Source organism: Equus quagga, chromosome 1, assembly GCF_021613505.1.
Source record: "Equus quagga isolate Etosha38 chromosome 1, UCLA_HA_Equagga_1.0, whole genome shotgun sequence".
In the NCBI taxonomy this organism is placed as follows: domain Eukaryota; kingdom Metazoa; phylum Chordata; class Mammalia; order Perissodactyla; family Equidae; genus Equus; species Equus quagga.
In genome coordinates, this window is record NC_060267.1 from 74,577,667 (window position 1) to 74,602,827 (window position 25,161).

Sequence of the window (25,161 nt, forward strand, 5' to 3'; positions counted from 1 at the left end):
GAGAGAGAGAGAGAGAGAGAGAGAGAGAGAGAGAGAGAGAGATTGAGGGGGAGGGGCGGGCACAAATGGGAATATTTTTAAAGGTCCTGCGGTATAGTCTGGCTTATAATTATTTTGAGTAGAAATTTCAGATATAGTACTTATCGTCAGTTTTCTTCACCATAAACCTAGAGAGGGCTTCATTGTTTAGCAAGTCAGAATGTCTTTGATAAAACTCTGCGTTCTTGATCTGAAAGGATAGGAGGTATATCTATGTGTATTAGCATGTAAAGTAAAATGCCTTCATGAAAAAGAACAGGAAGAAGGATCAACACTGGGCCGTTGAGCAGTTTAAATTACCCTTCTTGGTGATCTGAAGCCTTGCCCCATGCAGTGTGTTAGCGGGCTAGTTTTCTCCGTAATTGGTCATCGCCTCACGTGTGCATGTTCTGATCCAGTTTGACAGCACTTAATCATACAATGGGACCAATGTAGCCTCCACGTCTCAAACTCTTTCCTGATTTCAATGTCTGCCTCTCGTTCACTCGATGCTACATTCTGGATAATTTCTTCAAATCCGGATTCTAGTTTTCCAGTTCTCTTTTAAACTGTGTGTGTGCCATCGTCTGTTTTACCTGTCTATTAAGTTTCTAATGTCAGCGATCATAATTTTCATTCGTAGACATTGTGCGGTTCTTTTCATGTATTTGTGGTCACGTATGATGGTCTCTCTCCTTCCCTCTCTTGGGTTTTGTTCGAGAAACACAGGTAGTTTGCATGCTGGCTTCCGAACCCATGGGGTTAGGTCTCTCCAGGGAGACTTTCCTTTTATTCCACTTCACTAGGGACTGAATTCAAGATAGGCAGCACCCCCATCTTCCCTCTGTGGGCCAGGATTTTTCTACTTTGCCTTTCAGGGATTCCCTATTTATATGATGTTCTCAGAATGAATTTCCTGTCATTCTTGTCTCAGGCTTGTCACCAGCTCTGGGACCAACAGACAGTCTCAGGGAGGCGCCTCATTTCTGACCTGGGTGGCTTTCCTTTCCTTTCCTAACAGTTCAGTCATAGATTTAAAAAATGCTTTTAGTGCACATATATTAAAAAGGAGAAGAGAAAATTATCAATATTATATAAGAATTGTGTGTGTGTGTTTTGGCTTGTATATGCATTTTTTTAAAAATCTGTGGAAAGATAAGAAACTAATAATGCTGGGGAGCTACGATGGGAACAAGGCAGATTGGGGGACAGGGGTGACAGAGAGACTTCTTTTCTGTGAAACTTAATATTTTTAGTGATTTGAAGCATATGGATATAGTACCGGTTCGGTCAATTAAATACATAATATAAACTTTTTCCCCCCAGCAATCTAGATGTGTTTTGTACTGAGTGAGTTTCTCCAGACATCTAGTCTACTATTTTGTTGGAAATGGAAGAGTGGTCATTTTTGTGGTTATATAAATTTTAGATCATGGTTTTGCCTCTGTCCAGCCCTCTAAAAGAACTCTGTCCATTATATTTTCCAAACTATCTGTGGCAAAGGATCGGGTCTTTAAAATTTTCCAATCGGTCATGGACCGATACTTTGGTAAACTACAATAAAAAATAAATTCCCAATCACGTGCTTGGATGGCATAGCAATGTCAAATTGCTGTAAAAGTTTCTAAATAACTTTCAAGTTCTTCGCATCACAGACCAGTAAAGAGCGCTCGCGGACTGCTGCCACACCAAGCAGCACTGCTATGGATGGTGCTTGTTATTTTCTGGGATTTTGGTGTTGTGGATCAAAAACTGATCCCACCCTGTTCTTTAAATTTCTTGTTGGTTTAAGATTTTTTTCATTGTGGGTCAGCTGTTTTCTTTCTGTAAAGATGTGGTATGGCCTTGTCTGAAACATTGGGTGTTTGTTGCAGCACACCACTGCCTGAATGAGGGGAGCGAGCCTGTGGCTACCTGCTGTGGATGGTAGTACTGGTGTACTTCCAGAAGTCATTCATAGATTAATAGTGTATTTCATCGAACCTAAAATGCATTGATACTGGTGTTTTCTTGATCTTCTATAAGGGTGTGGGTTGGTTTTCATGCTACTAAGTCAAATCTGTCATCTGGCTGCCAGCAATTGTCAGATGCCGTTGATTTCAGAGATGTTAACAATGTGTGTCTTAAAATATCTTGCAGATGGCCCCATGACTGTCCTAGCCTCTAATTACTGTTGAGAGCTTGGAGACTTGCTCGTGAGAAAGAGGAAAGAAGCCTTTGGTGACTTCCTCTAGAAATTTTACTACCCTGCCGAATGGCATCTCTTCTCTTTATTGTGACAGCCCAGCATTAACTGGGGCACATCCTCTCTTCTCGAATTGGCATGACTTCCCTCATTAGGAGCTCTGTGCTGCAGCGCCCTTGGGATGGACCAGCACTGAGAACCTTGGCCAACTTATCTCTAACTTGGTGGCACTGTATATCTTCCATTGTCATTAATAGACATTTCTCTCATCATTGAGAATTTTTCTTGCTTTCAACTTCCCTCTGTTCTGCCCCTGCTGTTCTGAGGTTGTGAATATTGGGAGTTCTGCTAATTATCCCATTTCTGTGTTTGTCCTGCAGGCTGCTTGCTACTTCTGTCAGGCATGTGTTATGTGAACTGTTTGTTATAGAAATTCCTCGCATTTTTCTGGTTACCCTTCCATATTTTTCTGGTGCAGATAGGGATTTTTTCCCTGTTATTTTTATAGTTCTTTGGCCACTTTGATGGCAGTTTGGAAGGAAGGACACTTAATGTGTGGGGTAACCGTGTCATTCATTTCTTCACTGCACATTTATTGAATGCCTACTTCAGGCCTAGCACAGTTCTAGGCACTGAGAGTACAGCAATAAACAACAGTCTTAAGCTCCAGCCTTCACTGGGACATTCATTCTGCTTAGTTCTGGTTTACCTAAACTGGAAGCTTTCCTGGTTCTACTTTCTTTCATTTTTAGATATCCCTTTAGAAAAATGTCAATTAAAAAAAATTGAGGGGCCGCCCCAGTGGCGCAGCAGTTAAGTTGGCACATTGCACTTTGGCAGCCCAGGGTTGGCCAGTTCAGATCTCAGGTGCAGACCTAGGCACCGCTTGTCAAGCCATGCTGTGGCAGGCATCCCACGTATAAACTAGGGGAAGATGGGCATGGATGTTAGCTCAGGGCCAGTCTTCCTCAGCAAAAAAAGAGGAGGATTGGCAGCAGGTGTTAGCTCAGGGCTAATCTTCCCCCCAAAAAATTGACCTAGAATTTAGTAATTTGTTGATAGCTAGGTATATGCTTTATAGCAATTTGGCACTAATATATTCTCCAGAAATAATATATATTATCATTTTCTTTTTAGCCGATTACACCTCAACAAGAAGGCAACGGACAAACAGCCATATAGCAAGCTCCCAGGGGTGTCTCTTCTGAAACCACTGAAAGGAGTAGACCCTAACCTAATCAACAACTTGGAAACATTCTTTGAATTGGATTATCCCAAAGTAAGTACGGCATTATACTCACCAGCAATGGGCTAGGCCATGCTTTTTTTTTTCCCACCCCCTCATGGTGAACACTTAAAGAAGAATTTTGATGCTGCATAAGGTGAAGGTATTAAAAATTGATGATGACGTTGGCCTCATAACATTTACGAGTTAGTAGTAGTAGTCACAGGACAGAAATGGGGTTGAGGAAGAAGATGTTAATTCCTTTCTAACCACCTATATGTCCATCTGAATTAGAAGTCCCTGAGTAAACCTCCTGGCATTCAGACATTTGAATTTTGATTGAGTCATTTGAGTATAAAAATCTTGTTTCCTGAGCATCGCGTGTGAACAACAGGAAGAGGAGGCAGCGGGTGAGAGAGCAGTGGTCAGTGGTCAGAAATTGGATGCAGGACAGCCAGGACTACACGTAACTCCTCTGGAGAATCTGGCTTTTGAGTCAAGAATAGGTTAGAATTAGTGGTAAGATGGAGCTTTATTATACTTTTCAATTTCTTTATTTTTCTGGATTTTAATACCTAATTGTATTGCTCATATCATTTATATAATCTGTACAGTCATGCGTCACTTAACATCTGGGATGCATTCTGAGAAATGCGTCGTTAGGCGATTTCCTCTTTGTGCAAACATCGTAGAGTGTACTTATGCAAGCCTAGATGGTATAGCCTACTACATACCGAGGCTGTGTGGTACTTATCTTATGGGACCACCGTCGTATTTGTGGACCATCGTTGACTGAAATATCGTTATGCAGCGCATGACTCTCTATCTGTAAACGCAGTATACTCCTTTCATTGGAGAACTTCCAGTTTTCTTAAGATGGGAGTATTCCTTTTATCTCTTCCCTTTAGTTTCTTAGGAGAACTTAATATTCCTTGATTTTCTTTTTTAAAGATTTTATTTTTCCTTTTTCTCCCCAATCCCCCTGGTACATAGTTCTATATTTTTAGTTGTGGGTCCTTCTAGTTGTGGCATGTGGGATGCTGCCTCAGCGTGGCCTGATGAGTGGTGCCATGTCCGTGCCCAGGATTCGAACCAGCAAAACCCTGGGCCACCGAAGCAGAGCGCGAACTTAACCACTCGGCCACAGGGCTGGCCCCTATTCCTTGATTTTTGTAATTAGCTTTAATGCAGATTTTTACATTGCCATTTGAGAGACAGCTTTTCAAAGGGTGTTCTGATGGTGACTTGTGAGAAGAATATGTCTTTGAATTTCTACCTGCTTGATTTTCTGTCAAATTTACTTTTCCATCTATGGTCTCTATTCATGTGCTTCAATTTTTACCTTATTGATTCAGTTTTTCCAGTTTTTGCCGCTTGGAGACCCTTTCCCTCCTATGTCTTTTTTCTTTCTTTCTTTCTTTCTTTTTTTTTTTTTGGTGAGGAAGATTGACCTTGAGCTAACATCTGTTGCCAGTCTTCATCTTTTTGCTTGAGGAAGATTGTCCCTGAGCTAACATCTGTGACAGTCTTCCTCTCTTTTGTATGTGAGATGCCACCACAGCGTGGCTTGATGAGTGGTGTGTAGGTCCACACCCAAGACCTGAACCCCTGAACCCTGGGCCACCAAAGCAGAGTATGCAAACTTAACTGCTACGCCACCCAGCTGGCCCCAGCCCTTCCTATTTCTTTTGGACAGTGTAGCCCAAGCAGTGAGAAGGAAGACGGTACACACACTGCCCTTCTCATGATGACTGGTTTTCATGCTCTGATTTCTTTTATTTTAGTCCTTATTTTTCTCGGTATCACCAATAAAAAGAACAGAGAAGACACAAATGTGATCCCCTTAATGCAGCTCTTATTAAATATGTAGACATGAATATCATTCAGCTATTTTGTTAGTGTTGTTATGTTATCACTTTCAGAGTTTTGGAGTCTAGGCATTTGAAGCTAATTTGAAGCAAAAATTATATATTTCTTCTAGTTTGTGTGTGTATTAATTTTGGAGATTTGAATCAAATGTGTGTATTATCCAATAAATTAAATCTGTAATTTTTAAAAAGATAACTATGTTCTTCATTTTTTTTTTTAAACAATGCAAAAAAGTGACCTTTTATAATTCAGGAATAGTGATATAAATCAAATTAGTCATAAAATAAGCTTTTCGATAAGAAAAGTGGAAGTTTTTCAAGCCCCATATTATGTAAGTAAATGCAAAGGAAAATTTATTTTTATGAATGAAAGAATATTTTCATTGATGATCAGTAAATCTCAGAGCATAGCTTAGAATCATATGTACTTATCTTTGTGAAGCTTAATCTCACATTTCAATTTTTTAACCCTCATCCTACCCTGTCCTCTTTCCCCATCCAGCCACTCTTAAAACTTAGTTATGGAATTTTTATGTTACAGCTCTCACGAGATGGTAGTCATGGAGTTTAAATGGTTGTGGAAGTTAGTGCAGGTTTCAGTTGTAGAAAGAGTTTTTAAAAACAACCCAGGAACATACGTATCCATTAATTATGAACATTTGGGATGAATCCATAATTGATTTTTTCTTCTGAATGAAGTTTGTTTTTAATTACAATTGGGATTATCTCAAGAGCTCTATTTTCTGGTTCTTTTTCCACTCATGTCTTTAAGGCATTTAAATTGGTTGAGGGGAAAGCTATTTTGACACTTATTATAAAATGAGTAACAGTGTATGAGAGATTATTTTGATTCTTCTTTTAGTTCACCATTTTATTTTCTAACTATAAAAGTATTATTAGCTGTGTAAATAGAAAGTTTAGAAACCAGAGGAAAAGTAAAATTACCTGCAATCTACAGGAAAATTTTGATGTCACAGCATTTTAATTGCTGTGTAAAAGAACAAATGCAGGGGCCGGCCCAGTGGCACAGTGGTTAAGTTCACACATTCTGCTTCTCAGGCGGCCCGGGGTTCACCGGTTCGGATCCCAGGCGTGGACATGGCACCGCTTGGCACACCATGCTGTGGTAGGTGTCCCACATACAAAGTAGAGGAAGATGGGCACAGATGTTAGCTCAGGGCCAGTCTTCCTCAGCAAAAAAGAGGGGGATTGGCAGTAGTTAGCTCAGGGCTCATCTTCCTCAAAAAAAAAAAAAGTAAGATTAAAAAAACAACAACAACACAAAAGAGCAAATGCAACGGCAAATGTACAACAAGAGACTGAAGCGAAACCACTGAAATCTCACGAATCTGAGTGTGAACTGATGAGTCATCTGTGTCCCCGAGGAGGCCTGTAGTCATGAAATGAACATTCACGCGCCTGCCAGGCCCAGGCCACTTTCACATTTGCTTTTTGTTGAATGTGAACATTTTACAAAAGTGTGGAAACGTTTTCATTCTGATGTACCTCTTCCTCTGTTATTTGACTCAGAACATCATAGGCCATTTGGCAAAAAAATAGAATATATGTTGAAATGCTAACATTTTATTTAGTTTTGGACATGTGCAAGAAGATTTACCTCTGCTACTTGTTCTGAATTTCTAGGTTTAAATTTTGGTGAGACTATTACTATACAAATGTTTTATAAATCTACCTTATATGGATACTTACTCCTTAGAAACGATGTAAGAATGAAAAGATGATACAATTCATTTTTCACAAAATTGAGTACTCTTGGCATCAGCAGAGAAGGCGGCATTTTGGGGAGAGATTCAACAGTAGCAGAAAGAGTCAATAATCTGCGTCTGAAGCGGCTTGATGGCTTTACTTCAATAAATTCTGGCCATATGAAGAATTTTTAAATTAACGATCAGAGTTATTAACAGAGTGAGGCTATGTAATTGTGATTTTTTTTCTTTTTTGCAAATATAGACTTGGTTTAAACTGTGACAAGTCCAGTGTCATGTTTGGATTCTTTTTTGTCACTGGTGTAGCTATACTTAAGAGAAATTATTTTCTAACCAAATAATCTTCTAACAAAGAAGTAAAGAAGATTGGGGCCGGCCTGGTGGCGCAGTAGTTAAGTGTGCACCTTCCGCTTCTTGGGGGCCTGGGGTTCGCCAGTTCGGATCCTGGGTGCGGACATGGCACCGCTTGGCAGACCATGCTGTGGTAGGCATCCCACATATAAAGTAGAGGAAGATGGGCACAGATGTTAGCTCAGGGCCAGTCTTCCTCAGCAAAAAGAGGAGGACTGGCAGTAGTTAGCTCAGAGCTAATCTTCCTCAGAAAAAAAAAGAATTAAAGAAGATTGAAAATAGGATCCATTATTGAAAGATCAAGTATAATACATGCAAGTAAAACTAATAAGTTGAAAAGATTTGGGATTTACCAAATAAATTTGAAAAACTGTATGAACTACCTAGTTCTTGAAAATAGCTAAGTATTTAATATTTCTTGTCAAAACTTTGAATTCAGAGCAGTTTTCTGAAAAAACATGTCCTTCCTGGTATCTGTCCTTTGCTCCAAAGTTACCCTTGGACAAGTGCATCAACTTAACGAATATATTCATCACCTCCTGTGTGCCAGAGAATGTTCTAGGCATTTGGGGTCTAAGTCCATTCTGCTATAAAACTTATATTTGACTGTAATCCACTCTCATCATACTATTTTTCTGTAAATGTGATGTGTAGTTATCTATATATAATTCAAGATATTCCAGCTTGATATGCAATATGAATGATTAATATGTATTAAAATATTGTCCTATTTTAAGAGGATATTTTTTGTTGTTTACTATAGTAAAAAGTTTATATTCCTAATGGCTACAGGGCTGAAACAATGAGGAGATTTTTCTGATTTTTTTTTACATCTAGATCTAATATCATTTATGCATCTAAAACAAAAAAGTAGCATTCATGCTTATTACAGTTTTAGATATTCAGTTCTTAAATATCAAAGGGCTGAATCCCTGTTCGTGGAATTTCTACACCTCTCTTATCCTCAGCCTTTTAGTCATTTCACTATTTGAAAAGAAAAAGGGAAAATTAGTCAGTTTAGCTGTTTGTATAGCAACCTTCCTAAAGATTTGGTAAAGGCTAACCTTCTCACCCAGAGGACTCTGGGCTTTATTTCTAGATTTTATGTGTTCATACTGTGCCCATTTGTAGTGGAATTTACTATACCTTATATCCCTTACAGATTTATAAAGTAAATGTTTTCTTGAAATATTTTGTGATTTTTTGAATAAACATTGTATTTTTGAACATATATATTTATGCCTAAACCTTTAGATAGTATACAAATATCTGAAAAATTATTTTTGTTAGCTTAGAAAGCCTTTGACCAATTTAATACCATTTTTTTTTTTTTTGCCACTTGTAGTGTAGTTGGAATGATTTAACTATTCTAATACAGAGATTTCTAGCAGATAAATGTTTGATCGAATTGTGAAGACACAGAGGTAGTTACCATAGCTGAAAAATGAAGATTCCTGGTTAAAATCTAATGCTTTAGAAAACAGTAGAAAACACTTGGAATGTGTTTCTACCCCAATTTGGTATAATTTTCATTATCAGAAACAATTAAGCAAAAGTTATGTGTTTAGGGGGCTGGCGTGGTGGCCTAGAGGTCAAGTTCACATGCTCAAGCCAAGGTTTCAAGCATTCAGAACTGCGGGCGCCGACCCATACCACTCAACAAGCCATGCTGTGCTGGCATCCTACATACAAAATAGAGGAAGATTGGCACCGATGTTAGCTCAGCAACAATATTCCTCAAGCGAAAACAGGAATTGGCAACAGATGTTAGCTCAGGGCCATTCTTCCTCACCAAGAAAAAAAAAGTTACATGTTTAATAAAAGTATGAACATTCTTTAGATAATGTGAACTGAGTTAGATTTGTACTCTGGCTAATCAAAGGTATTTGTTTTTCATTTGAAATTAAGAGGGGAGTCAATAAAAATAAAAACTTTAAACCTTGCATTTGAATAAGTTATACCTCCCTTATTTATACTAACACCATATACTTCTCAAAAAACATTTGCTGCAACCTAGGATAGCTTTTTTCCTTCCCCTTGAGTACATTTCTAGTGTTATACATTACAAAGTTTTCTCTTGCTGGGGACAAAAGCTAAGAGTAGCTTTTTAATTGCATTGTATGGAATTGTGTTGCTTATAAACATTTCCTTTCACTCTATTTGCACATACCTGCAAAACGGCATAAATTATAAAAGCATTAGAGAAACTATGCTGTGTTTGGAAAATCAAGGAACTCTTTAGAGCCAGCCTGGCTGAGCAGCTCTCTGTAGAAGGAAAGCTAATTGTTACTCTTACCCTTTAGAAAGTCACTTAAGCTTTCTAATCTTCATCGTTAAGGTCACGGTGTTTTGGCAGCTCAACCAGACGTTGTTTTGAAAGTCAGGTTGGGAGGATGGCCAGTGCTTTGTGAGACTTAGAGTCAACCCTTTGGGAAATTTCATGGGTGGGCAGGAGTGGTGCACTTTGCATTCGCAGATTTTTGTCCGGTCTGTGGGACAGGTAGCTATAAAGTTACTTGATTATTTCAATACCTATTGCAGTGGCAATTTTGGTCAGTCATCATTAAAGGTAGATATTGGATAGAATGTATAATAACAGTAGGTAGGGGCCGGCCTGGTGGCATAGTGGTTGAATTCGTGCACCCTGCTTCAGAGGCCCGGAGTTTGCAGGTTCAGATCCTGGGCGCAGACCTAGCACCACTCGTCAAGCCATGCTGTGGCAGCATCCCACATAAAATAGAAGAAGATTGGCGTGGATGTTAGCTCAGCGACAATCTTCCTCAAGCAAAAAGAGCAAGATTGGCAACAGATCTTAGCTCAGGGCCACTCTTCCTCACACAAAAAAATAATAAATCACAGTAGGTAGAAAGTATGAGGAAAGTATGCCTTGTTTTTCCCTCTACTTAATTATTGAGAAAACATTTTTTGCGCTTGAAAAGAATCTTACCTTATTAGCTAAACCTTCCTCATTGACCTTAACCCTGGTCCTTCTGTGCTCCACCACTAATTTCTGTATTTCCAGTTTTTGCTGAGATAATATTTATTAGACAAACAGTAATTAATTATTGTGTTCAAGGGCTCTGTAAACATTTTATTTCCATTTTTTACTTGCGTATGCTTATCAATGGAAATAAAACAAGTCTTCACATTACCTGAGTTAGTCCCTGTATATTAGACACTTAAAAAGTTGTATTCTTAGCTTTTATCTTTTAGAGCACATGGCTTTGTTGGGTTTTTTTGTGGACATAATTAACTTCCCTCCTTTGCTTAAAAATGTTCAACCTGTTTTAGAAAGGGAGTTTGGTGGGAAGTTTTTCATTGAGTCAGCATGAATTTATCACTGCTTTTCAAAAAAATACTACTTAGAATACATATCCCAAAAAATAGTAGAGTAGCATCTTTGTATGTGAAAGCAAGCACTTTAAAAAATTGAGTTTATTAAATGGTAACTTAGAGGTTTAGCTCAAGATTTTATAAACCTGGTTACATGTCAGAATCACTTCAGAGATTCTGATTCAAAAGTCTAAGAATGGGGCCCAGTATTTTCTTTTTAAAATAAATGTCCCAGGGGAATTTTGACGCAGTCGGTCAAGTGCTAAGAAATGACTTCCTTAATTTCCTGTCAAAGAGTAAACATAGCACTGGGCAAAATAAAGTCCTGAGTATTTTCATAGTTAAAAGGCCGGGCATGCTTTTCAGGATCATAAATTTTGAATCAAATGAAATTCTATTTTATTTCAAAAAGTTGTAATATGACAAAAAAATTCTAGTCTCACTTTGTCCTTTTCATGTGAAGAGTTTGGGAAAGCCCATTAAATATTATCATAATGGGATTTGACATGTAATTTATAATAACTTCCTGAAATAATGAGTTCAGAGACAAATTTTCTGGAGAGTGGAGGGTGTGTTTATTTTGCTTTCTATGTTGCTTTTACACTGCGAGGCACGCTGCGAGCATTTAGTAAATCTTCCATGATGAAGACCACGGAGAAGCTCGGGGTCCAGTTTAATTGCTAGGCCATGCCTATCTGGGAATGGCAAGACTTCAGCTGTGAACACTGCCCATCTCTTCATTATCTCTTCTGCTCACAAACAGGCCCCTGTTCTGGAGAGGCTGCTCTCGATTAAAGCAACACTTGATATCATAAGTGTTTGCGTCCGTTATGAATACTCTCTTAACTTTTAAACTGTGTGTATACAATTGCTTATTTTTCTTAATGCCTTTTGATCAATCCATAAATGCTAATCATAAGTGCTTATTTTCGTAAAAGAGGTTAATTTGCATAAAATATGTTCTTTGACTAGTATGAAGTACTCCTTTGTGTACAAGATCACGATGATCCAGCCATCGATGTATGTAAGAAGCTGCTTGGAAAATATCCAAATGTTGATGCTAGATTGTTTATAGGTAAGTAACAAATAAATTCTGCAATAACCCTTTTGCTTTAATAGTATTAAGAATCAGTAATCTTCTTTGCATTAAACAGAAGATTAAGGTGTTAGCCACCCATTGAAGTTATTAGCTTGTGTAACCACCTTATCTATGTTTGTTGGAGTAGTGAAAGGTGTTTATATCCTTTTGAGAAAAGTTATAGAAACAAAGATTTTTTTTTTCATATCTAGGCTTAACAAAATAACAAAAAAAATTACCCCAAACAATGTTTTAGTTGTCAGTTGAGACCTGAGAGTCTGCTATTTTTGTTTCGCTGTAATTGGGAGTGAGCAATAGAATTCACTTTTATTATATTACAAAAGTGTTTTTCCAAAAGCCTACAGGCTTATTCTAAAGACTTGTGGATGTATATTTGCCACTAAATACTGATTCATACTATTAATGCAAGAACTTAAGAATTAGGAAACTGAAACTAATGAATTTTCAAAGATAAATGATATAATTGTCTTTTTGAGAATGGACAATTTTTTCTAAGTATGTTATTATGAAATAAGGAATGTAAAACAATGTTAAAATATGTTTGTTTAGATTATTAAATATGCAAGTAGTTTTCACTTCTCTCTACTGTGTATCTGTATAATAGAAAATATTTTCAGTTTTGCATGAGTTGTTTTTCACTGCTGTACCTTTAAATTTTTAGGTGGCAAAAAGGTTGGCATTAATCCTAAAATTAATAATTTAATGCCAGGATATGAAGTTGCAAAGTATGATCTTATATGGATTTGTGATAGTGGAATAAGAGGTGAGGTTTTTCTTAATTATTTTATAAAACTCTTCATTTGATGATAAAATGCCAAAAACAATTTAAAAATACATTGATCAATCCTTTTTGTTTGCCTAATAAAGTAATTCATTTCATCATTGTTTCATGTAATATATCAAGTTATACTTACTAAAATTTTGATTTTTTTTTTTCTATGCTAACTTAGTATGTTACGTGTATAAAAATGTTTTCATTTTGATGAGAAAATTCCAACCATTAAAAAAATAGTCATGGTCCCTTATGCAGTCTACAGCCTTTTTCATAGCTGTAAATTTCCCCTCGTTCATATGACATTTGTATTTTACTTTAATCTGTTTGTGGTGTGCATAATATATTCTCTCACACAAAGGGACAGAAATTAATAGGTGCATATTTTATTAGGATACACACATTTATTAGAATACCTCCATGGCTTTTTCCTTAGATAATTTTAGCAGGAAGCCCTTTATATACGGAAGTTCCAGGGTACATTTTTAAACATTTTTACTTAGAATAATTTCAGTGTTCTGTAATATTGTTAGATTCTAATTACCTCGAGTTTCTCGACCTCAGCGCTGTTGACCTTTGGGGCTGGATAATTCTTTGCTGTTGGGCAGTCCTGCAGGATGTTCAGCAGCCTCACTCTACCTGCTGGTTGCCAGTAGCACCCCTCTCTCAGCTGTGACAACCAGAAATGTCTCTAGACATTGCCGAATGTCCCCTGTGTGCCAGCGGTTGAGAATGTGCCCTTAAATATGTGTATTTAAGGCCCAAATACACTTTTATACAATTGATTTAGTTCTTAAATACTTGAAGGAAATAAAAATGGAGTCATGTAAAATGATAGGAGATTTTTGCTATTTGAAGACGGGAGAATGATTTAAATTTTTTTATTAGCTTAAAATGCAAATTTAAAAGTTAATAAAAGTGTAGTGCTCCTCATTAATCAAGATCATTATAAATCTATCAATTCATGGTCAGAAATTATGTTCATTCTTCACACTTGCTATCTTAAATTATTTGCTATCCTCTGTTTGTTATGCTTTCAGTGGACAAATCTCTGTCAAGTGTATTCTCATTCAATTCCTGTTAGTAGTTTTATGAGATAGAAAATCTCATACCGTCTAAGAAAGTGCAGGCTCATTTCCTATCGCTGAAGAATGGAGGAGCCAGCATAAAAACTGAGGTCCCTTGACCTCTGCTCCTTTTCCACTAGGACACATTGTCCGTTACTCCTGTTTGGAGGTTCTGAGATGGAGGGAGTAATCTATTCAAGGTATATCCGCCTTTGGTACATATCAGGTATGTACCAGCCTGCAAATGTACAGAGTGAATTAGCTTATCATGAATTACGCCGTTTTGAAATTTTGTATTCTACTCAGAAAGGTGGTCGATTCATTTTATTAGATCCAAATGTACAAAAAATTTATTTTCATTAAGAATTTAATAGCAACTCACAAAATATATTTTGCATTAGTGGACATTTTACTTAGAAGATTTTTTCCTCTCTCTCTCCCTCTCCACCTGTTTTTCTTTTTTGTTGTAGTAATTCCAGACACACTCACTGACATGGTTAACCAAATGACAGAGAAAGTGGGCCTGGTTCACGGGCTGCCTTACGTAGCAGACAGACAGGGCTTTGCCGCCACGTTAGAACAGGTAAGTGTGATGTCATAAATAATATTCTTGTTTATCAGACCCAGAATCTCCCAGAAGCGCGCGATTATTCTGAGTGTTGAGATGAGCTACCTGAAGTTGACTGTCTTAAGTCCGTTTTAACCTGCCGAGTACTGAGTCCTCAAGTTGAGAGTAGCTGTTTTTATTTGAGTGGAAATTCAGCTGCCAACTCTACACGCTGGCAGTGAGTGAACAGGAAGCTTCTGTGGTCTTCTTCCCAGCTGAACACAGTCTATTCTTTTTCTTTATGGTCCTCGCTTTCCCTTCTAGAGTTCAGTTCTAGACTGTTGACCTACATAAAAGTACATGTCATACGGTTCTTTCAAAGATCCAATCTGAAAAGGATCCTTTTTACGTATCACCAAGTATTTCAAATATACAAAAAAAAGGAAAATCATTCATACAAAGTCATTAGAAAATCCATTTGATTTCCTTTTAAAACAGATCTCTGAAAATTATCTGAGACTTGCTTTATGTTTTCCATTTTTTCTCTTCACTTTACAAGAGAAATGTAAACATGTCTGTAAGGAAACTATAAATTATGGGAAAATATAAGAAGCAAAAAACCAAACTTCTCATAACCCTGCCAATTAGAGGAAGTTTCTATTTTTAAAAATTAAAAAAAAAATTGTTTGTTTTAGCATTTTAGCACTAGGGTTCTTTTTTTTTTCCTATGTATCTTTTGAAAAACAAACTTGAAATAGTACTCTAAAAATAATTTGTATCTTATTTTTGTCACTTCATAAGCTTTCCCCCAAATCATTAATAATTTCTTATAAAAGTACTTTTTATTGGCTGTATCATAGACTATCATATATATGTATCCTATACTTTACTTAACCATTCCTGTACTGTTAAACATTTAAAAGGAAAAACTTGTCTTAACGTTATAAGGGAAGCATATATGGTTTCAGTCTTTAAATATATCAACTTGCTTTTAACCGTATGTACATTTATATTCTTTTGAATTACAGTTTTATGATTACCACACATCTGAGGGGCTAAAGGTACATTGTGGAAACTTGCCTTGAACCTTTGGCAAAAAAAAAAAAAAAGCCACATGGGCTCTTTCTTTTTCTTTTCCTTTTTTTTTTTTTTGAATGTTCATAGCAACTTTATTTGTAATAGCCAAAACCTAGTAATAACCCAAGATGTCCTTGAATGGGTACACACCAAAGAATACTAAAGATAATAAGGAATACTAAGCAAGAAAGAATAAACTGTTGATATATGCAACAATTTGGATAAAACTCCTGAGAACTATGCTAAGTGAAAAAAGACTGTCCCCCAAAGGTTACACACTGTGTAACTCCATATATATAACTTTCTTGCAATGACAGAATTATGGAAATGGATAACGTATTAGTGGTTATCAGTGGTCAGAGAAGGGGGTCTGTGGTTATCAATGGACCACATAAGGAATCCTTATGGTGAAACTGTTTTATATCTTGGCTGTATCAATGTCAATATTCTGATTGTAATATTGTACAATGGTTTTGCAAGATGTTACCATTGGGGAAAACTGGGGTACGTGGGATCTCTTTGTATTCTTTCTTTTTTTTTTAAGGTAACATTGGTTTGTAACATTAAATCAGTTTGGGTATATACCATTATATGTCGATTTCTGTGTAGACTACATCATGTTGACCACCTAAAGACTAATTACCATCCATCATCGCACACATGTGCCCTGTTACTCTTTTCGCCCTCCTCCCTCCCCCGTTCCCCCTGTGATCACCAATCTAATCTGTGTATCTCTGTTTGTTGTTTTTATCTTCCACTTACGGGTGAAATCCACGAGCTCTTTATTAATATTACCTATGAATATATTTGTCCAACTGCAAGAAATCATTCGTCTTAAATAGAGTTTTTGTTTAGTAAAAGAAACTCTAGGTAGTTACTTTAAAGTAAAATACTTTTCATTCTTATATGCCACGTTGTTCTTTTGTTTTAGAAATATCCAAGTTTATGAATATGTCAATGATAAACGTCTCCCAGATTACACCCACTCCCTTAATTTGGGTTTTATCCCTAAGGGTCACTCTGCCATACATGGAGTGAATGAAAATAGGCCAGAGGAATTGTTCCAGTCTGTTAAAAAAAATCCTAGGAGCCTTCGACACAGTCCCTAGTCATACCTCATTCCTAAGACCTCCCTTAATAACTGCTTAAGGAATTAAGATGTGCGCTTCTGGTCTTAGAAGTTTGGTTCAATTCAGTCCCACAAACTCTGGGGCTTCATTACAGTCTGGACACAGGGCAGGTATCGGGAATCATATTCTTAATTGCCCCTGATAATTCTCTTGTTCTATGCTGTGTGACTCCTGCCATTGAGAAAGATGACTGCTATTTCAAGCTTATTAGAAAAGGCAGCATGTCTAAGAGGTGAATCATAAATCAGGTTTTATGTCTAACACAGTAGGGTGATGTCTCTCTTATTCTACCCTTAATTTAGCTGTTTGCCTATCTCATGACTTCAAAGCATATCTAGGGAAAGGGCAGTAAAACGGGAGACAGAATTTTATATCCATCCTGTTTATGAAAAATAAAATTGGGAGAATTGGGAAGAAGCTCAGTGACATGGGGAGGAAGCAGCTAGCTATGAAAGGATATAAGAAAAAGAATTAAGAAATAGGGTTGTCCGGTGGGTTAGTATACCTATAGGTGACATTTATATGTATGGATGCGTGCGTGAATATCTGCACATACGTACGCACACACGTACACACATGCATACACTTGTATATACGTAGATTGTGTGTACTTGAACATTCTGAAAGCAGGATGCATTAAATATTTGTTAATGTTTTGTATGTCAATAAGTAATATTTTTGCCTGTCTTATTTTATATCCAAAGTAAGTTTTATTTGGATAAATCTTTGGCTCTTGCAGTTTTAGGGAAGACAGTATTTGTTTGAGAATAGAATATACTTTTCCCTCCTGGAAGTAAATTTTGCTTTGTCATGGTGATAACAACAAGAGTAATCAACCAACCAAGATATCACTGCCTGCCTGCTACGTGTAAACACTGTTTTGTACCAGTTTTTATTTACGTAGTTTCTGTAAGAATAATAGGATATTCACTCAATCATACTTAAAGGAAATTCATTAGGAAAAATAGTTTATAAATACCATATTCATACCATAAAATTCTAATTGTGTACTCCATATGTTTTTGTTTTTGTTTTGACAGGTATATTTCGGAACTTCTCATCCGAGGTCCTATATCTCTGCCAATGTCACGGGTTTCAAATGTGTGACAGGAATGTCCTGTTTAATGAGGAAGGATGTGTTAGATCAAGCAGGAGGACTTATAGCTTTTGCTCAATACATTGCTGAAGATTACTTTATGGCCAAAGCAATAGCTGACCGGTAAGAAAACTAAATTACATTAGGCTGTAGAATTTCAGTCCCTCGCTTCTGTTGGTTTTCCTGTTTGTTAAACCCATGCATTGAGAGCTATTTTGTTGTTTTATTTTTTGCTAGTGAGTACAGAATAGGTTAGTATTTTTAGAAAGTCATTTGTATTAATTATTCATAGATACATAATGATAAGGAAGTAAATGTTCTGATTCCTCGTCATTCTTCAGATTAATGTGGTCTGAAGTGATTAAAAGGAAGCTTCTCTGTGATTGTGAATTTTTGTTATTATGGATGTAAATTCCTGTATGCTTTAGAGGAATTAAAACTATCAGTGCGGTCGTAAGCCCATAGGTGAAAATGTAAAGATATGATTTTAAGTTTTGAAATTTCTCAGTAGATTATTTGGTCCTCTGCTAAGAAGCCACCTAATGATTCACATGATTGACTTAACGTTTCTCTTTCACAAAATGATACTTGTTTGCTTTTAAAGGGGGTCGTTGCCTTGTGTGATCATTTATTAAAGATGTGATTTTAAACATTGAAGTATGTTTTTAAAATTCTTTCACAATGGTGTTCATGTGGTTCATGGTCTCAGTGTTTCCCATGAGACACACAGTGCCACTTTTTGTTTACATTACTTGTTGAATATCCACCCACACATTCTCTCCTCTTTTTTTTTTGGTTAGTAATGATCAGAGAGTAAACTATTAAATACAGAATCCTCTCCATTTGTACTTTTAGAATACCTATATTTTAAGTTTCTTTTTTTTTTTTCCTTTTTCTCTCCAAAGTCCCCCGGTACATAGTTGTATGTTTTAGTTGTGGGTCCTTCTACTTGTGGCATGTGGGATGCCACCTCAGCATGGCTTGATGAGTGGTGCCATGTTCACACCCAGGATCCGAACCGGCGAAACCCTGGGCCACTGCAGCGGAGTGGGCGAGCTTAACCACTCAGCCACGGGGCCACCCCCTATTTTAAGTTTCTTAAAGAGTAAGGTTGAAGGGGTTGTAGTTCCTTCCACCTCTTAGATGGAACTGACAGGGGCCTAGATTATTGCTAAACTATCCGTAAGTACAAGATACCCTAAGTAGGGCACTTTCCTGGGGACTAGGCTCACCCTGAATGTTGGCAGGTGCTTCCTCTTTATAGTGATGAGTAAATGCATAACCAGTCATACTTATGTGTGTTTGTCATTACCCCTCATTTTCAGAGGTTGGAGGTTTGCGATGTCTACTCAGGTTGCAATGCAAAACTCTGGCTCGTATTCAATTTCTCAGTTTCAATCCAGAATGATCAGGTAAATCAGCTGGCTTTCTTCTTTTATGCTTGGTTAAAAGAAAAGGAGGGGGAGTAATTTTACATGGTCTAACTTGGTTTAAAAAAAATCTAAAAGTCAGATTTTTGTTTTTGTTTTTGCTAAGAAAGATTGGCCCTGAGCTAACATCTGTTACCAATCTTCCTCTTTTTTTTTTTGCTTGAGGAAGATTGTCCCTGAACTAACATCTGTGCCAATCTCCCTCTATTTTGTACATGGGATACTGCCACAGCATGCCTTGATGAGCAGGTGTGTAGGTCCACACCCGGGACCTGAACCCATCAACCCCAGACCACCGAAGCAGAGTGCACGAACTTAACCGCTGCGCCACCAGGCTGGCCTCTAAAAGTCAGATTTCTGTTTAGTTTAGAAAGAGAGTTTAGCTTGTTAAAATAAATTTAATGTCTAAATATATTTTCTTTACTGTGTACTTGTGTAACCCTGAAAGCACTCAAAAAAGAGACATTGAAGCTTTGAATTGTTTTATATGCTGATCTCTATTTTCTAACTTTCTACACTTTGAATTTTATAATCTTTATGCATCAGTGTGTAGGCCATACGCATGAATTTATAGACTTTTTTTTGACTACTAAATGAAAATAGAAAAGAGATTCGTGAAATACTCTTTAAAGAGGAGAGCCTGTCTATAAGAGTAAAGAGCAGATCATTTTGGGAAAAAATTGATTAATCTTGTAACCAGGCTGTTGATTAAAGAAAATCCTTTTTTTTTTTTTCTTAAGGTGGACCAAATTGCGAATTAATATGCTTCCTGCTACAATCATTTGTGAGCCAATTTCAGAGTGTTTTGTTGCCAGTCTAATTATTGGATGGGCAGCCCACCATGTGTTCAGATGGGACATTATGGTGTTTTTCATGTGTCATTGCCTGGCGTGGTTTATATTTGACTACATTCAACTCAGGGGTGTCCAGGTATGTGTGTAGGCATGAGAAGAGCGGCGGTCATTTGAGTGGAACTGAAACTATTTTAACTCAGAAAAAGTTGAAGAAAATCCATCTGAGCCATTCTGCAGTTTTCAACATTAATTTCCTTAGTGGAATGTGGACACAAAACTTCACTTGATTTTCAGCTTTCAATTGGTTATATAATCACTTTCATTAAGGCTCCAAAAAAAAAAATGATGTTGTGCAGATCACGTCACTTAGTTTGAATACTAAGAATATATTAAGATAGCAGTTATTTTGATGTTGCTTCTGCTTATAATTAACATTTTCTTAACCAGTAGAGCATGACAGTTAAATTATCAGAAGAAGCAGACTTCTTTTTATTTTATTGTTGATTTTACGTAGGATGCTGAAAAGAGTGAAATGGGACAATTTCCTTTTTGAACTGTGTTTTCATTCTGACGGGAAGTCACTTTTTTGTTTTTCAATTCCTAGGGTGGCACACTGTGTTTTTCAAAACTTGATTATGCAGTAGCTTGGTTCATCCGTGAATCCATGACAATATACATCTTTCTGTCGGCGTTGTGGGACCCGACCATAAGCTGGAGAACCGGACGCTACAGGTTGCGTTGTGGAGGCACGGCCGAGGAGATCCTGGATGTATAACTACAGCTTTGTGACTGTACATATGGAAAAAAGAGAAGTATTATAAATTATGTTTATATAAATGCTTTTAAAGATCTACCTTCAGTAGTTTTATCACATGTATGTTTTTGTATCTGTTCTTTAATTTATTTGCATGGCACTTGCATCTGTGGGAAAAAGCAAAAAAAAAAAAAAAAAAAACCACATCTGTAGTCTTGGCCAAATAGTACACTTTATTTTATGAAAGTAGAGAATCAAGAGAATTGGTTCTAGGAACCTGGGTTTGGTTTTTGTGGTTGGTTGTTTATTTTTAAAAAATAAATATATATGTATATATGAACGCTCTGCAACAAACACTATGACAGTATCCTTCAGTAGAGAAAGTTTCTTATTTGTGAGTACACTCTTTGAACATTTATGGGATTGCAGCAGCTTTGTTTTGGGGTTTAGAAAAGACTAGAAGGTCATCACTCTTCACGTCTCAAGTGAACGATGTTATGCCGTGAACAACCCACCATGAGGTACTAACTGAGAAACTTTCTCGTGCTTTCTGCCTACCTCTTGTAGTTGTTGCAGAGCAAAATATAAATTGTAATAAGGTAGCTAGGCCTTGCGAAAACAAATGGAAAACCTTTCAAAATAATAATAAAGAGCTGGAGTCTAGTATTTCTATGAATCTGTGAGAGAGATTTTTTGGTCTCACTGCAATGAACCAAAAGTGGTTGAGTTTGGTTTTTAATTGTAGCCATGTATCGAAGGCATCTTTTTGACCAACTCTTGTTGGTTCTGTCTTGAACCATTGTTAATCACTGTGCTGGTAAAACTTCCCTTCCTGCTCCTCACTGGACCCACTCCATCTTTCCTTAACTTTTTTTGGGGGGGGGGGGGGGGCGGGGTGCTTTTGTTTTGGTGTGAGTGGACGTTTTCATAGTTGTGAGGAAAAATGCATTTCAGACACATTTCACACATGAGCTATTTTCTTACACAGTATGTCTTATTGTTAAAAAAAGAATGTAATTTCATGATACAGGTATTTAATATCTTTTTTAAGTAAGTAAATATTCTAGCCATCAATAAATAAATTGCAGTAGAGTATTAAGAGGGGACAGGATGAGTTTTACTCTTAAAATTAATCAGTATCAAACTAAGTCTACTGTGTGTGTGTTTTTTTTTTTTTTACTATTATAGTTAGTCTAGTCTTATTTAAATTGGATTTTTGTATTCCAGTTTGTATGACAAAATAGGCCAGATCAATGCTAGTTGTAAATGCATGCTGTATTTCACTCTTCTCGCCCCATGTGCCGCTGAACTTGCTTGTCAGATTGTGCTTAACTTGTGGTGAACTGGACTCGTTTTTGTTTAAAAAAAAAAAAAATAGGCAAAAATGTAAGGGACAGTACATAAGCCTTTTTTTTGTAGTGGGATTTTTGCTTTTTCTTCAGGATTGGATGGCATGTTGTCCGTATGAATGCCTGCTGCAGGGCTGACCCTGGCAATATGGCAGCTTTCCCTTCTCAGTTACTACAGTTTCCATGTCAAAGCATAATGTGTAGCATATTAGCAATAACTACATATTTATAGAAAAGGAACACTTTCACTTCACTGAGCCAATTCATTTAACTGTCTAATGACTATATACGTGGTTTAAATCGCAATATATCTATCAATGTGTATATACCTATGTATACACATTATGTATAAGCTTTTCTCTGGGCCAAACTGCTTCATTCAATTTTTTCTTTTCTTTTTTTCTTTTTTTTTTTTTTTTTGCCTTATGATGAATTTGTTGGAAGGGCATTTTCTTCACGAACAAAGGCTTTGATGCAGACTCCTTTCTATGTGAAGTGGGGAGCATCGTTCCCTGAGGAAAATTGCACAGTAAAAACCAGTCTAGTCGTGACCCACTACATGTTTATTGTTTTTAAATCACTAGGACACAAGTCGCATTTTACTGACAATGTTTGTAATCCGTTGCTTTGTGTAATGAAGTTTGGTTGACGCCATCCTTGCACTGCTGAGGTGAAGTCTTGTGGACTACTTAGCTTTTCGCTGATCTCAGTAAGGACAGTGTGACGACAAAAGCAAAATGGCTGGACAGACTTCTTGTGTTTTGTAAATATGAAAAGATGACTGTTCTGTGTGTGTGTTCTGTGTGGTGGTGGAGCATTTCCTTAAAGTGAAGCTTCACCTAAGCAGACAGAATGATTCTTTGTTTAGCAAGTTTAGAGTGATAAGAAAATGGTAAGAAATAATATAAATGTTGAAGAAAGCATCACACAACAGAACTGTAGGAGTCCCAATTTAATAAACTGTCTTAAAAAAAAGGTGTCTAGAATTACCATGTTTTATTATTTAAAATCATTGTCTTAAGTTTTTTGTTTAAAAAATAAAAATTTGAATACAATCAAAACATTAGCAATAATGTATTTTTGTTTCCTGTCTTTCCTTTTATTTTCTATTTTTATAAATAATCTAACCTCTTCCACCATTCACGTCAGAATTATTAGGAGAATTCTGTGAAGTGTTAATTTTGATGTCCTTTTTTTCCCCCTGTGTTGGAAGGGCATTTTCTTCACGAACAAAGACTTTGATGTGTATTCCTTTCTATGTGAAGTGGGTAACATCGTTCCCTGAGGAAAACTGCACAGTAAAAACCAGTCTTGTTGTGACCCACTACGTGTTTATTTTTTGTTTTTTTCTATATTAAGTAATTTATTGAGGTTTTTCTGATTTATTTCTCATAGCAATCCTGTGAGGTAATTGTAATTATTCTTCCTCTTTAAAGCTGAGGAAACTGAAATACAAAAAATTTAAGTAATGTGCACAAGGTCACATAACTAGTGAAGGGAAAAATAAGTTTGAACACAAGTCTGTCTGACTCCAGAGCCTGCATCTGTGCTTATATAGAAGAAATAGAGAATGTTGCTTGAAAACATGGATTCAAATCTAATTTCCACCACTAAGTAGCTATACTTTTTTGTTTTTTTTCATGATAGAGCTACTTTATTTTACTAAAGTGTTTTATACAGTTTCGTTTCTATGGCTAAATTACACTAATATGATCTACCGACATCAAGAGAGCAGATACATTTATTAACAATTTCCTTTTATATATCGTAGCCAATGTCTAAAAACATACCTGTAAAGGTCCAAGTTGAGGGAACATCAATATAATGCTGGCCAGCATATTATAATTTTGAATCCTGAGTAATTATCAAATAAAATTTATTCAGCATTTTACTTGAAATTTACTTGGGGGAACAACACTTCTTACACTAACTGAAACCAACTTAGCAAAAAACTTTAATTAAAGAATATTTCACATAATTTTTGTCTGTATTCAGTAACCTGGAACTAACAAACTGCTATCTAATAATGACCTGCAAGAGAAAAGATAAGGATCTTTATATACCCAAACACTGAGTGATACATAAATCCAAATGAAATAAATTAGAATAGTGTTATTAAAGGTGCTTTAGCGGGGGCCGGCCCTGTGGTGCAGTGGTTAAGTTCACACGTTCTACTTCTTGGCGGCCCAGGGTTCGCTGGTTCAGATCCTGGATGCAGACATGGCACCACTTGGCAAAAGCCATGCTGTGGCAGGCGTCCCACGTATAAAGTAGAGGAAGATGGGCATGGATGTTAGCTCAGGGTCAGTCTTCCTCAGCAAAAAGAGGAGGATTGGCAGTAGTTAGCCCAGGGCTAATCTTCTTCTTCTTCAAAAAAAAAAGGTGCTCTAGGTATAATGCTCTTGGATAATATTGTAAAGGCAAAAGCTATGTTACAATATGGTTGAGTTCTACTGTCTTTTTTTTTTTTTAGTGAGGAAGACTGGCCGTGAGCTAACATCTGTGCCAATCTTCCTCTATTTTTTGTATGTGAGATGCCACCACAGCATGGCTTGATGAGTGGTGTAAAGGTCCGTACCCAGCATCCAAACCTCCGAACCCTGGGCTGCTGAAGCGGAGCACACCAACTTAACCACTACGCAATGAGGCCAGCCCCTAGTTTTTAGTTTTTTTTTTTTTATTAAGGTTATGAAAGTTAACATCCTTGTGAAATTACAGTTGTGCATCATTATTGGTCATGTTGTGGGTACACCACTTCACCCCTAGTGCCCTCCCCCCACCCCTCTGTGTTTATTTTTTTTAAATCACTATTACACAAGTTGCATTTTACTAACCATGTTTGTAATTCGTTGGCAGATTTCTGACTTAGGGACAGGTTTTTCAACATTGCACATTAGAGTCACCTGGAGAACCCTTGAAAAAATACCGATGACTGGCTCCTGCCCACAGAGATTCTGGTTTCGTTATTCTGAGGCGGGGCCTAGGTCTGCTTGTTGTTGTACTGTGCAAACAGACCTGAGAAGCACTGGCCCATAGTAACATTTAGAAAAGACTCAGTGGTCCCTTTGCCTCCCCTCTCCCTGGGCTTCCAACCTGAACTCAGCTTTCTAGATCTTTCCATTCCAATGGCTGGGAAAGGCAGATCCAAGGAAAGGAATGGAATGGCTTTGCAGCTGGAGACCTAAAGAGGAGATATTAAAGCTGTAGGCCACACAGCATCCAGGGCAAGACTCCTCCCAAGCTCGAGGCGTTCCCAGGCCTGTTTTACCACCAGCCCATGCGAGAAGAGTACTCTTCACTGGAGAGCCAATCCGGGGGGTGGAAGACTGAAAGGGGTCT

The 25,161-nt window shown here is 37.1% G+C and overlaps 1 protein-coding gene across 1 annotated transcript in view; it reads left to right on the top strand.

The window, feature by feature from the left end:
• Positions 1 to 21,149, top strand: part of UGCG (UDP-glucose ceramide glucosyltransferase) — a 34,865-nt gene extending 13,716 nt beyond the window's left edge. Inside the window, exons 2-9 of the mRNA XM_046671619.1 lie at positions 3,341 to 3,482; positions 11,680 to 11,782; positions 12,468 to 12,569; positions 14,116 to 14,228; positions 17,440 to 17,618; positions 18,821 to 18,907; positions 19,666 to 19,855; positions 20,324 to 21,149. Coding sequence (XP_046527575.1) covers positions 3,341 to 3,482; positions 11,680 to 11,782; positions 12,468 to 12,569; positions 14,116 to 14,228; positions 17,440 to 17,618; positions 18,821 to 18,907; positions 19,666 to 19,855; positions 20,324 to 20,494 — 1,087 coding nt within the window. The 3' untranslated portion in view covers positions 20,495 to 21,149. The remainder of the gene's footprint in view (positions 1 to 3,340; positions 3,483 to 11,679; positions 11,783 to 12,467; positions 12,570 to 14,115; positions 14,229 to 17,439; positions 17,619 to 18,820; positions 18,908 to 19,665; positions 19,856 to 20,323) is intronic.
• Positions 21,150 to 25,161: the final 4,012 nt, after the last annotated feature.